This window comes from Thalassophryne amazonica, chromosome 19 (genome assembly GCF_902500255.1).
Source record: "Thalassophryne amazonica chromosome 19, fThaAma1.1, whole genome shotgun sequence".
NCBI lineage: Eukaryota > Metazoa > Chordata > Actinopteri > Batrachoidiformes > Batrachoididae > Thalassophryne > Thalassophryne amazonica.
The window spans coordinates 52,992,412-53,006,246 of NC_047121.1; the positions used below are offsets into that span (position 1 = coordinate 52,992,412).

At 42.5% G+C, this 13,835-nt stretch overlaps 1 protein-coding gene across 3 annotated transcripts in view; it reads left to right on the forward strand.

The window, feature by feature from the left end:
- The window catches only part of dlgap2a (discs, large (Drosophila) homolog-associated protein 2a), a 362,290-nt gene that overhangs the window by 309,862 nt on the left and 38,593 nt on the right, over positions 1 to 13,835 (forward strand). For 2 of the 3 annotated variants that reach the window (XM_034195339.1, XM_034195341.1), the window contains exons 4-5: positions 8,645 to 8,713; positions 12,202 to 12,361. In XM_034195339.1, coding sequence (XP_034051230.1) covers positions 8,645 to 8,713; positions 12,202 to 12,361 — 229 coding nt within the window. The remainder of the gene's footprint in view (positions 1 to 8,644; positions 8,714 to 12,201; positions 12,362 to 13,835) is intronic. The other variant, XM_034195340.1, reaches the window with a different exon arrangement.

Genomic DNA, 13,835 nt, shown 5'->3' on the forward strand with positions numbered 1-13,835 from the left:
TTTTTAATGAAAGACGTGCGGACGGATTGCCGCGTCGGCTCGCAGCCGGCGCAGCGCGCCCGCCACAGGAAAAACACCTCCGTGTTGATAACCATTTGTAAAATCCAGGCGGCTTTTGGTGGCTTTCAGTTGAGTGAGTATCTGAGAAATTGTTTAACAGCAGGGCATGTTCCAACTTGTCCTTAAGGCTTCCAACGGAGGTGTTTTTCCTGTGGCTTGCTTGGCTGGTGTAATTACACGTGATTCAAATCCATATGGTTTTTTAAAAAAATAATAAGGTCGGATACTTTTCTAATAGACCTCGTATAATTCCCATATTGCACGACTCCCCATTTCCTGTCATGGCACATAACACGCGATCGCAAGCTCCACCCAGTCCGAAGCATTGACTGATTGCCAGGGCACACATCTGAACCACAGTGTGTTCAGCTCATGGACGTAATATCCTGAAAAGAGGAAAGGCACAGGGCTCCCTCATCTGCTCAATCCACTGTGTGTGTGTGTGTGTGTGTGTGTGTGTGTGTGTGTGTGTGTGTGTGTGTGTGTGTGTGTGTGTGTGTGTGTGTGTGTGTGTGTGTGTGTGTGTGTGTGTGTGTGAGCGCCAATCACCTGACTGCACCATGGGTGCTGGAAGTGCATGAGCTGTGATCACCTGGCCACACCGTGTGTCCTCTGGTTTCTGTATTTTATCCAATATATGGACTGATGTGTGTCATACAGGGTCCCCTGATCATGGGTTTACTGCACTGCACCGCGGACACTACAGTGATGCAATAGTCAGGGGACTCTGGTTTACATGTAATCAGTCCATGGGTTGGATGTCCAGCAACCCAGCAGTATGACATGCCAGGTCTTCAAAAAAGTGGACCACAGCACTCACTCTGCCACACCCCTCCCATTGCTTGCCTTCTACCCAAACCTTGGGTGGTGATTGGACCGCACACATACAGGTGCCTTCTGCATATTCCTGCAGCATTCTGCTGGCATTGTGAGGTTTTGTGCTGTGTTGTGGCTGCATCCGATCTGCACTCTGGGCATCCGTACTGTGCGCGATTCATTCAAGGCAGCTTCGACACAAATTCTGGGTATTCAGATGGCATTGGTACATGGCTGGCTGAATATTTGTCCTGAATCATGGCTTTTTTGCCCATTCCGGCTGGTTCGGCCTCATTTGTGCTTAGTGTGACAGGGCTCTTACCTCGTGCATGCTCTTTCCAGGCAAAACCAATCGGACTACTTCCAGTTATAGAGATCATGTCCTGTTGTGTGCCTCACTCATGAAAGAAGAACTCCAGACAATGTTCAGAGTTCACGTTAGAAAGCAGCTCGAGTCCAGCGGTGCCGTGGTGGGCGTGGCTTCCCACACTGCTGTCCTTCATCCTGGGTTTTTGAGGACAACCTGCTCGCTACAGGTTCACCATCCTGTGCCAAGCATCTTACAGTGATTGAACAATAAATTACTTGGAAATGTCCTTTTATGAAGAAGTCTGGTTTATTTATTTGGTTATTGGTTGTTGCACAATAAAAAGGTGTAAATGTGTGTGCGGCTGTGTGTGTGTTTTATGGTGATGTGTGTTAGATACACTTCTCTCCTGCAGCATTTAGTTTGATCGCTATTGTCCTTCCCCTTTGTTAAATCTAATTACTTCCTTTGATGCATTCTCTTCACAAATCTGCATACAAGAGCTATTGTGCAGGACGGACTTTGTTTAAGTATTGAAAGTGTGTGTGTGTGTGTGTGTGTGTGAGAAAGTACCATTATCTCTCTTCTTAATATATGCCAACTATGGAACTGCATTAGCAAAACCCGGAGACGTTGGAGGGAATCTGTACTCTGGCAGATTTGATAAAGGTCCTCGCGTTTGCAAAACAGCCTCCCTTCACTCATCTGACAATAATGGACATCTGTACAAGGCAGCGACGAGTGAAGTAGTACAAATTTAATGCCTCCGCCACTGCACTTCTATCGGATGTTTCTCAGCTTTTTGTTTCAGGAACAATGTTCGGTAGAGTCGCATTTGTAATTCTAACTTTCTTCAATTAACCACTTCTAATTAGTCACTAACCTTGTCATAAGTTGTGAAAATATTATTTTTTTCCATCATCAAGTGTTATTTTATTCTTTGTGTTTCTTTGTGTCATCGCCTGTGTGTCTGTACGTGTTTCATTTTTAAACACAATGAGGAAACCACCTCAGTATTAATAGGTTTGACCTTTTCGTACTTCTATCACTGCATAAGGCCCATGTTGGTCATGTTGTATCGCCCTCATGTTTACAGCACTTTGGTGAAAAGCTCCAAGCAAACATTCGGCTCATCACAAATGTCCTACAGAGCCAGTATGATGAGCCATTTGAACATATCAAAGCTTTCTGTTTTTCAGAATTAGACTTTGAATGGAAATGTATGGTGGCCAAGAGAGGCCAACATACATACATTCATATAAACATTACCCACTTAGCAGAGATACAACCCCAATTCCAATGTTGGCACATTGTGTGAAATGTAAATAAAAACAGAATACAATGATTTGCAAATCCTCTTCAACCTATATTCAATTGAATACACCACAAGGACAAGATATTTAATGTTCAAACTGATAAACTTTATTGTTTTGTGCAAATAATTGCTCATTTTGAAATGGATGCCTGCAACACGTTTCAAAAAAGCTGGGACAGTGGTATGTTTACCACTGTGTTACATCACCTTTCCTTCTAACAACACTCAATAAGCGTTTGGGAACTGAGGACACTAATTGTGAGTGTCGTGATTGGGTATAAAAGGAGCATCCCCAAAAGTCTCAGCCATTCACAAGCAAAGATGGGGCGAGGATCATCACTTTGTGAACAACTCTACCATGCAAAGTGAAAGCCATACATCAACAACATCCAGAAACGCCGCCGCCGAGCTCATTTGAAATGGACAGACGCAAAGTGGAAAAGTGTGCTGTGGTCTGATGAGTCCACATTTCAAATTGTTTTTGGAAATCATGGACGTCGTGTCCTCCAAAAGAGGAAAAAGACCATCCAGATTGTTACCAGCACAAAGTTCAAAAGCCAGCATGTGTGATGTATGGGGTGTGTTAGTGCCCATGGCATGGACAACTTACACATCTGTGATGGCACCATCAATGCTGAAAGGTACATCCAGGTTTTGGAGCAACACATGCTGCCATCCAAGCAACGTCTTTTTCAGGGACGTCCCTGCTTATTTCATCAAGACAATGCCAAGCCACATTCTGCACGTGTTATAACAGCGTGGCTTCGTAGTAAAAGAGTGCGGGTACTAGACTGGCCTGCCTGCAGTCCAGACCTGTTGCCCATTGAAAATGTGTGGTGAATTATGAAGTGCAAAATATGACAACAGAGACCCCAGACTGTTGAACCACTGACGTCGTAAATCAAGCAAGAATGGGAAAGAATTCCACCTACAAAGCTTCAACAATTAGTGTCCTCAGTTCCCAAACGCTTACTGAGTGTTGTTTGAAGGAAAGGTGATGTAACACAGTGGTAAACATACCACTGTCCCAGCCTTTTTGAAACGTGTTGCAGGCATCCATTTCAAAATGAGCAAATATTTGCACAAAAACAATAAAGTGTATCAGTTTGAACATTAAATATCTTGTCTTTGTGGTGTATTCAAGTGAATATAGGTTGAAGAGGATTTGAAAATCATTGTATTCTGTTTTTATTTACATTCTACACAACATCCCAACTTCACTGGAATTGGGGTTGTAATTATAAAACATGCTGAGCAGGTACAGATGCACTGTGCAGTTAAAAAGTCCTCCAGTCAGAAACATCTTTTTGTAGTGCGTTGAGATTTTTTGGTGCATCATGTGAATTTGCAGCAGACACATTCCCAAATTAAATTGTTGCAAATTAAAATGTGCTGCAAGTTATATTTGTTTAAGTTTGCAAGCGTTATTTTTGATTTGCAAGATGTTTCTGATGCAACCACCTGTTGCTGAATTGATGCTGGTTTTTTGTGTTTGCTGTATTTGCTCATGTTGTCATCACTGGGATGTGTTGTAAGCTTTTATCAGCCACTGTACAAATGCATTATACCGTCCAGCTGATAACTGCATTTATAGACAAACTACTCTTTTACACTTTTCAAGATCATCTGCAAATACATTCTGACTTGTAAGAATTGCTTTTATCAGTTCTGTGATGATGTCACCAGTGTTGTCATCTAACACACTTCATGTGCCAAATATTTTACCTGTAGCTGAGTCTTGATTAATTAACATTTGATTTGTCAACAGCTTATTTAGTCAAAGTGCTGTACACATATAGAGACATATATAAAAAAAAGTTATAGGTTATATCTTAGACTTATATTTAAACTGTAATCTCTGTCTGTATTTTCTGGACTAATAAGTTCCACCAGCGTGTAAGTCGCATCTGTCAAAAAAATGCATCATAAAGAGGAAAATTACATATACGTACATATTAATCACAATGGAGTATAAGCTGCATTTATTTTTGAAACTTAGATTTCACAAGAATTCAAGAAAAATATCAATCTGGTTTTGTATCAATCTGGAAAGACTTCAGTCACACATTGGAACAGTGTTGCCACAGTTACTTTGAAAAGTTACTTTATTAGACAGTTACATTTTACAGTTACTTTATACAGTTACTTCATTAGCAGCTGCGGACAGTTTGTCAGCAGAAGATAATTACTTTACGTTACTTTATACAGTTACAGCATCTAATGTGCACTTCAGTACTTGACACTTATCAACAGATAAAGAATTTATAGATGGCAAAAAAAGAAAGTTTGGATTTATTGAACATGTTTTAAACAGTAAGAAATTAAAGATATTTTAAAGTGTACGTGACACCCAAAATGTGCACAAATTATCACTAAAAATGATGAAATGTTGAAATTTTAAAAAATCCTGAACAATAAAAGTTGATAAGTGCACAGGTGAAGGATAAACGGATAAACTACAGCTGTCTGAAGCTTGCGCTCTATTTCAGCCCTCAGCCGCGACCATATTGTTGCTGCATCATCACCAGAACAGGACCTGCTGATTCAAACACAAATCGACTGCAAACACGGTGGAGGTCGAGCTGTTTTTGGATGATTTTTTTGTTCTAGTGTGGAGCGTTTTTTTTTCTTTATGTCCAGTCTGAAGGTGTTTCTGAAGCAGCTGTGAGGACACAGACTGATGGGTTTGAACCTTATTTAGACCACAATGAGGGAGAAGAAACCTTGGAGGAAAACCTTCAGTCTGACAACAGTGACAATATCAGCAGAGTTCATAACACAGAATGGTGATTATAAAATAAATAAATAAATAATGCAAGCGATTTCAGCATGTGGGTGGAGATGGTGAACTTTTTTTGCCAGCTCTTTGGTCATAATCAACTGATTATAAAAAATAGTTTTACTATCTGTGACATCAGAAAAAAAGGTGATGAGGAAGTGTGGATTTTTTATTTAAGATTTTTTTTTTCTGAGAAACAAGTACATACATTTCAAATCTGAAAAATATCACAAGGGACTGAAAATATCAGCTATTTTTAAAATAAAGTTTGTTTTCTTGAATACAGTTAGTGTACTGTACGTTAATAGTGTAACACATTATTAAAAATTAAAACCATTCACACAAGGAGTAAATAATGTAGTCTTACCTGTCTGTTTCAGTGAGATCATCTTTAGTCTGATGAAAATGTCTGAAAATAATTCAATTCATTGTCCTGGCTGAAGAAAAGTCCATGACGGGTAAAGTCTCTGCTGTACCGATACGGGGCTGGCACGGTCAACTACAGGTGTAATCCGTTAATTGCATCTGTGGCTGATGGATCGAGTCTCTGCTGTGAATAGATCCTCTTCCTCTTCCACCACAGGCGCTTTGTGCTGCAAGTTTAAACACTCCCAGTCCCTCGTCTGCTCATAACGTATCAGTCTGCACGCAACAAAATTATCCCATGAGCCACAAAACAAGAAAATAATATGAAAATATTTAGTTTTGCTTCCGTGTCGAGTGGAGAAGCTGCAGACACCGTGCATGCGCGCTCGTCAATATAAGTGTTACACCTGCCAATCAAAAGGATTCTGCCAACAAGAATTAACCGTTCCGACATGTATAAAAAATGTGCATCACTGACCTGAACCACTCAGTGGAAACGGGGCTGTCAGTAGCCTGTAAAAATACATAAATTAATCCATAAATTAATGGGGCTATTAAGATAATGGTTCCGGTGCTGATATCACTTCTGCCTTCTTCTCCAATGTCGGGACTTGCCAAGAAGTTCCTGGTTTTTAGTGGCGTGCAGTTCAAAGTCCAAATATTTATCTCTTCAGTAACTGCGCACCAGGAAAGGATCAATTTCAAACTTTAATTTTAGTCATAAATACTCAAAAACATTACATATCATGTCTACACTTTAAAGAAGTTATGAGTCAGAAAGGAAATGAAAAGTTCTTACCTCCTCATGATCTAAATAGTGCTATTTGGAATTCACCTTATAGATACGAGGGCTGTCCATAAAGTATAGGTCCTTTTTATTTTTTTCAAAAACTATATGGATTTCATTCATATGTTTTTACGTCAGACATGCTTGAACCCTCGTGCGCATGCGTGAGTTTTTCCACGCCTGTCGGTGACGTCATCCGCCTGTGAGCACTCCTTGTGGGAGGAGTCGTCCAGCCCCTCGTCGGAATTCCTTTGTCTGAGAAGTTGCTGAGAGACTGGCGCTTTGTTTGATCAAAATTTTTTCTAAACCTGTGAGACACATCGAAGTGGACACGGTTCGAAAAATTAAGCTGGTTTTCAGTGAAAATTTTAACGGCTGATGAGAGATTTTGAGGTGATACTGTCGCTTTAAGGACTTCCCACGGTGCGAGACGTCGTGCAGCGCTCCCAGGCGCCGTCATCAGCCTGTTTCAAGCTGAAAACCTCCACATTTCAGGCTCTATTGATCCAGGACGTCATGAGAGAACAGAGACGTTTCAGAAGAAGTCGGTTTCAGCATTTTATCCGGATATTCCACTGTTAAAGGAGATTTTTTTAATGAAAGACGTGCGGACGGGTCAGCGCATCGGGACGCAGCCGGCGCGGTGCGGCGGCACAGGAAAAACACCTCCGTGTTGATAACCATTTGTAAAATCCAGGCGGCTTTTGATGGCTTTCAGTGGAGTGAGTATATGAGAAATTGTTTAACAGCTGGACATGTTCCAACTTGTCCTTAAGGCTTCCAACGGAGGTGTTTTTCCTGTGGCGGAGCGTCGCGGCGGCTGCGAGCCGACGCTGCAATCCGCCCGCACGTCTTTCATTAAAAAAATCTTTAACAGTGGAATATCCGGATAAAATGCTGAAACCGACTTCTTCTGAAACTTCTCTGTTCACTCACGACGTCCTGGATCAATAGAGCCTGAAATGTGGAGGTTTTCAGCTTGAAACAGGCTGATGATGGCGCCTGAGAGCGCTGCGCGACGTCTCGCACCGTGGGAAGTCCTTAAAGCGACAGTATCACCTCAAAATCTCTCATCAGCCGTTAAAATTTTCACTGAAAACCAGCTTAATTTTTCAAACCGTGTCCACTTCGATGTGTCTCACAGGTTTAGAAAAAATTTTGATCAAACAAAGCGCCAGTCTCTCAGCAACTTCTCAGACAAAGGAATTCCGACGAGGGGCTGGACGACTCCTCCCACAAGGAGTGCTCACAGGCGAATGACGTCACCGACAGGCGTGGAAAAACTCACGCATGCGCACGAGGGTTCAAGCATGTCTGACGTTAAAACATATGAATGAAATCCATATAGTTTTTGAAAAAAATTAAAAGGACCTATACTTTATGGACAGACCTCGTACTTGCAAAAAAACACAAAATCTTACCAAATATATGTCAAATTTATAGTCTTATTTCAAGACCTTATTTGAAGAAATCTCAGCAAGAGAATTTTCACTTCCTACATTGGCAGATTTTTTAAACGTATTATAAGTTAATCATCTTCTTTGCATGTATTTTTAATTATTTTTTAAACCTGTCAGTGAAATAAGTGAAAATGAATGTAAGATTTCTTGAAATAAGGTCTTGAAATGAGTTGATAAAACCCTTTTTGAGTTTATTTTTGACTTGATATTAAGAAGTCTTTCATCTCTTTCAAATAGCGCATTAGCATTAAAATCTTCTTCCATCTCAGATGTGACTCAAAACAATGTGTTACCAAGATACTTTCACTTCACAAGGTTTGTGAGCTATACAAACATGTCTTTTATATTTTAATATCTTACTAAAATTCTACTTCAGTGGTCGTGTCTCATATTGAATGTGGATTAGATATTTTGATGATAAATTATGCAAATGTCAGCATTTGCATTTTTTATGAATTTTTAATTATTTTTTTTTTTCTTTTCAGTGTAACATAAAGGCTCTTACTGATATGCCAGAATGTATTTGCAGATTTCAGAGTTTAGAATTGTGAGTAGTTGTAAACCAGCTGCAGTTTTCTTGGACACGAGTTGTATCATTCTAATTATTAAAGGTTAAAGCGGCTCATCATACGGAGCCAGTCCCATTGGACCTATGCCCACTGACATGTGCCCATTGACCTGTGACCACTGTCGTCACCTCCATCCAGCTCCCTCTGCTGGTACTCAGTAACTCTGTTTTCTTCTCTGCCCACAGCTCTTACCGCCTGGATAAAATCAACAGTGACATGCGTAACTACATCACCAATTTTGCTGCAGACTTGAGGTGAATGCAGGCTCCGCGCCTCCCTCTGCTTAGCGCTTAGCTGCCGCTGCCATCAGACGCCCGAGCCAGCTGGCTGGTTTCCCTGCTGACACACACACGATAGGAACACCTCAAACACCCTGGAGCTGTCGATGAGAGTTCACCCGGGGCAATCCGCTCGTCCTGCCAACGTTTAAACGCAATCAACACATGATCCGAGTCGCTGCTCTACATGACGCCAACGCACGCCACTTTTAAGGGAACTATAAGGGTTCCTGCAGCCTGGTCTCTTGTTGTAATGCCACACTTCTTAAATTCTTAATTTTCTTTGAGTGCTTCCCCACGTTGTTTAACAGACATCAAATTTAAGGGAAAACTTAAGGGGAAAATGCCTCATGAATCCACAGATGTGCATCACTCTCTATTTTCTAGGTGTTGTTTAAAGTCCAGAAACATATTGGTGGTTCTGGATATCTGGGTGGGCTGCTGAAAACTGGTGTTTCACCGTTCCCTGATGGCAAAAACTTGTGAGGTTCATCTCACTGTTCCTCCATCCATCCATTTTCTTCCGCTTCATCCAAGGTCGGGTCAAGCAAAGCTGCCCAGACCTCCCGATCCACACACACCTCCCCCAGTTCCTCCGGGGGAACTCCGAGGCATTCTCAAGCCAGCCAAGAGACGTAGTCCCTCTAGCGTGTCCTGGGTCTTCCCTGGGGCCTCCTCCCAATGGGACGTGCCCAGAACACCTCTCCAGCGAGACGTCCGGGGGCATCCGAAAAAGATGCCCAAGCCACCTCAGCTGGCTCCTTTCGATGTGGAGGAGCAGCAGCTCGACTCCGAGCTCCTCACCCTATCTCTAAGGGAGCGCCCAGCCACCCTGCGGAGGAAACTCATCTCGGCTGCTTGTATTCACAGTCTTGTTCTTTCGGTCATGAGCCAAATCTCATGACCATAGGTGAGGGTCGGAACGTAGATTGATCGGTAAATCGAGAGCTTTGCCTCCCTGCTCACTCTCTCTTCACCACGACAGTCCGATACAGTGACCGCATCACTGCAGACGCTGCACCGATCCATCTGTCGATCTCACGCTCCATCCGTCCCTCACTCGTGAACAAGGTCCCAAGATACTTAAACTCCTCCACTTGAGGAAAGGACACTCCACCGACCTGAGGAGAGCAAAGCACTTTTTTTCCGGTCGAGAACCATGGCCTCGGATTTGGAGGTGCTGACTTTCATCCCGGACGCTTCGCACTCGGCTGCAAACCGCTCCAGTGCACGCTGAAGGTTGTGGTTTGACGAAGCCAACAGAACCACATAATCCACAAACAGCAGAGATGAGATTCTGTGGTTCCCAAACCACACCCCCTCTACACCCTGGCTGCACCTACAAATTCTGTCCTTAAAGGTAATGAAAAGAACCAGTGACAAAGGGCAGCCCTGGTGGAGGCCAACATGTACTGGAAACAGGCTTGACTTACTGCCTGTCTAGTCTAGCAGCTCATGTACCGTTAAAAGTGGTTTTCACATGTGATCTTGCACCTGGTGCAAAGCGGCACCCGGCACAGCATGTGTTATTGCTTGTGTACATCCCACCTGTCGGTCCGACCTGGGAGCCTGCACCAGTGCCACAGACGTCCCTGCATCCACCACACCACAGAACCACCCTGTGTCCTGGATGACAACCACCCAGGCAGACAAACGGTCTATCACCAGTTCTTGAAAGCAGCCATCTATCTTCTGCAGCCACATGAAATGGGGGCGTTACCTTGGCCATTTCCACTTGTTGGGCTCCTCAATACTGAGGCTCTTGCATGCCATGTCATGCCCAGAGAAATGCACAAAATGATCACAATGTCATATCTCGTGTTCCCTCACTACCAGGCATTCCAGTGTTACCCAAGAATTCTCTCAAGAGACCCAGTACCAAAGACAGCCAGTCGTTCCCTTTGGTCACAGGTTGGCGTCCAAGTCTCACAACTATACTGTAACTTACTGTCATGCTGCTTCCTGGTAAGAGAGGAAGTCACGCATCACGCCAAAAGACTTGGACCTTCATTCTCCTGCAAAGATATCTGCATCACCATACATCTCTGTCCATTGACCTCCTAAATTCATAAGTTCTTCTCAGGAGCCTCGATCTCAGAGACCCAGAGAACGCCACTGCATGCAATGTCTGCACGTTCAAAACATTTATCACTGCAGGCTGTAATCGCTCTTAAAAACCTGGTTGAAAGTCAAGCGCAGGGTTGTATTTGTATTTGTTTGGCACAATATTCCAATAGTCCTTCTGTAAAGGGGGTTCAAAGTGCATGGACACACAATGAAATTGAATTGAAAACAAAAATTCAATGAAATAACAGTAAACACTCACGGAAAAATACAAAACTTTACCTTATTGCTTCACCTCAGGGAACTTTGTTGGCTGCTCTCTGCTGGTGTGCTTTTATGTGTTCACTCAATGGAAAATTGCTTATGTGAGTCTACCAACTAAATTGCCAACTGCTAGCTTCCTAGAGCAGATTTGGACATGTTCTAAATGCACTTGCACTGTGAACATACGCCATAGATCATCAAGATAGGGCCCTCCGTTTTCTAAGTGGACCAAAAAGTCCAACAACTCAAAAAAGAAGTCAGTTATACGTTTTGTTGTGGTCATTTTCTGTAAAACTGATCAACAGATGATGGAATCGCTCCAAACGCAAAAACTGCCAGAAATGACTGAGATGGCAAAGACGAGCATCGAGGCACCCGCTGAGAGGAACCACGTGTGAAAACGAAAAAGTTCCTGATGTAGATGCTGCGGTGAAAATGCAAACACAGCATTTAAATGGAATCCAGAATATCTCTTTTTTTTCTTTCTTTCTTTATGGATTGTGAGGTTAATTTTGAGATTTGGTGGCACTTCATTCAGCCTTTTAATATTTGTTTTGATGTTTCACGGTTGACTTTGTAAATAGGTGAGGCCTCGCTGCAGCGAGACAAGATGGATTGTGGGACTGTTAATCACACTAGTATTTTCCCTGCTGCCAAACTCAAGCATTTATCTCTGTAAAAAGCCCCGAACCTGCTTCCTCTCTCTGGTATTCCTGATGCGACTCTCCTCGGATTTTGACTTAAAGCACTTTTCTTTTCTATCGTCGGTCGGCTCAGCTGCAGTTTTTGGAGGCTCTCGCGGGTTTTCTGAATTGCGTTCTTTGCACATTTTAACTGACCTGGCTGACTCGGCGACGCTCTCTGAACTTCTTGCTCACTAACAAGCTCCTGATTTGCATTTTTCTCATTTCCAACCATTGATTGGACATTTCAGGACAACAGAAATCGAATTGCCCTGTTGGTGAACACGTCGTCGCTGCAGAGGAAACGTGTCCTGTGCCGTCTGCCACCCTTTTTGTGTTGCACCCTTAGCCATGATTTAAATGTGTTTGTGAGTTATGTGATATTTAACTGTTTTGTGAGTCAGTGTCACGGTGGAGGTCTTACTGCCTGCCTCTCCTCCTGTCTCCGTTCAGTCAGAGCTACCACTTGCAGGCCGCCAGGGACATGCGTCCGAGCTTTGCACTGGATCCCTCTGCACACTACAACTCTCCCAAGTTTCGCTCCAGGAACCAGAGCTACATGAGAGCCGTCAGCACGCTCAGCCAGGCCAGCTGTGTCAGCCAAGTGAGCCAGGTCAGCTCCTCCAATTACAACTTTTCCAATAATTTTCTTCCCTGTAAAACCTGTAGAACACTGCTCCAGGACTTTTTTTTAGCTCCCCCCCTCCCCAAGAAATGCCGAGCCTCCTCTGTGTGTATATACACACACACATACACACACACTCACCAAAAGAGTTAAGTAACTCTTTCCAAATCCTTTTTTTTTTTTTTCCTTTTTTGCAAAAACTAACAGCAATTCTAGTTTTCCCTTTTTTTTCTTTTTTTATTCATGGCCTATAGCCATGGGGCTCAGTCTGGCCTATAGTTATTGGCTCGGTCGGGCCTATAGTTATTGCCTCGGTCTGGCCTATAGTTATTGGCTCGGTCCTGGCTTCTTCTGGCCTAGTATTGGCTCGGTCTGGCCTATAGTTATTGCCTCGGTCTGGCCTATAGTTATTGGCTCGGTCTGGCCTGTAGTTTATTGCTCGGTCTGGCCTATAGTTATTGGCTCGGTCTGGCCTATAGTTATTGGCTCGGTCTGGCCTATAGTTATTGGCTCGGTCTGGCCTATAGAAAGTGGGCTAGGTTTGGCTTATTGCCAGTGTGTTTGTGTTCGGTCTGCCTCAGCCTGAAGATACCACATGGTGTTGCCTCCATGTGGACCCACCACCCAGGGCCTGGTGTGGTGTTGAATGAGCAGTGGACAGACTGAGACTCTTTGGGTCATAAAAAGGAAGAAAGGGATATTTTTAATTTTGTTTTGGTTGTTCTTTAATCATACTATTATGTCTTTATTATGCGCTGTTGTAATGTTGACGGCCTCTGAGCAAACTAAACCTCACATGCTCAACCTCAGCCTGGGACCCGGGACTCTAGAAGGCTCTAGAGGGTTTGAGTTACACGAGTCATGTTCAGTCTGTGTCAGCCTTTTAGGATCAGTATTTTAAGTATGTTTGGGAAAAAAAAAATCCAGATAACTAATTTTGCACAATCAAAAATAAATAAATTTAAGAAGTTATTGAGCTGCAACAGTAAAACAAATGCCTTCATAGTAAATTTGCTAAATAAAATGCAGACATAAACTGTTGCATCCATTTTGGGGCATGTACTTCCACCGTCACAAAGATTAAGGGGTATCAAGACAATTAAAGTTCACTGATGTTTAACATACCACAAAATATCAACATTTAAAAATGCATACATATTCTCAGGTATGTCAGTCATCTTGTAACCCTTTAAATTGATTTAATTTTAAATTAAAATTAATTCAAATTGAAAATCTAGTGATCTTGTGAATCTGGACCATCACTGTTGTCAGGAACATAAATAATTGAAAATAAATAATTAAATTATGATAGCAAAATATCTTGTGAACAAACCACATACAAAACCCATCCATTATAATAAAGTAAATAAGTGTATAAAATCAAATAAAAGGAAACATTTGCAGGAATCATGTGTAATAATTATACTAATTACAGCTCTCACCGCTTTATTAACCCAAATGA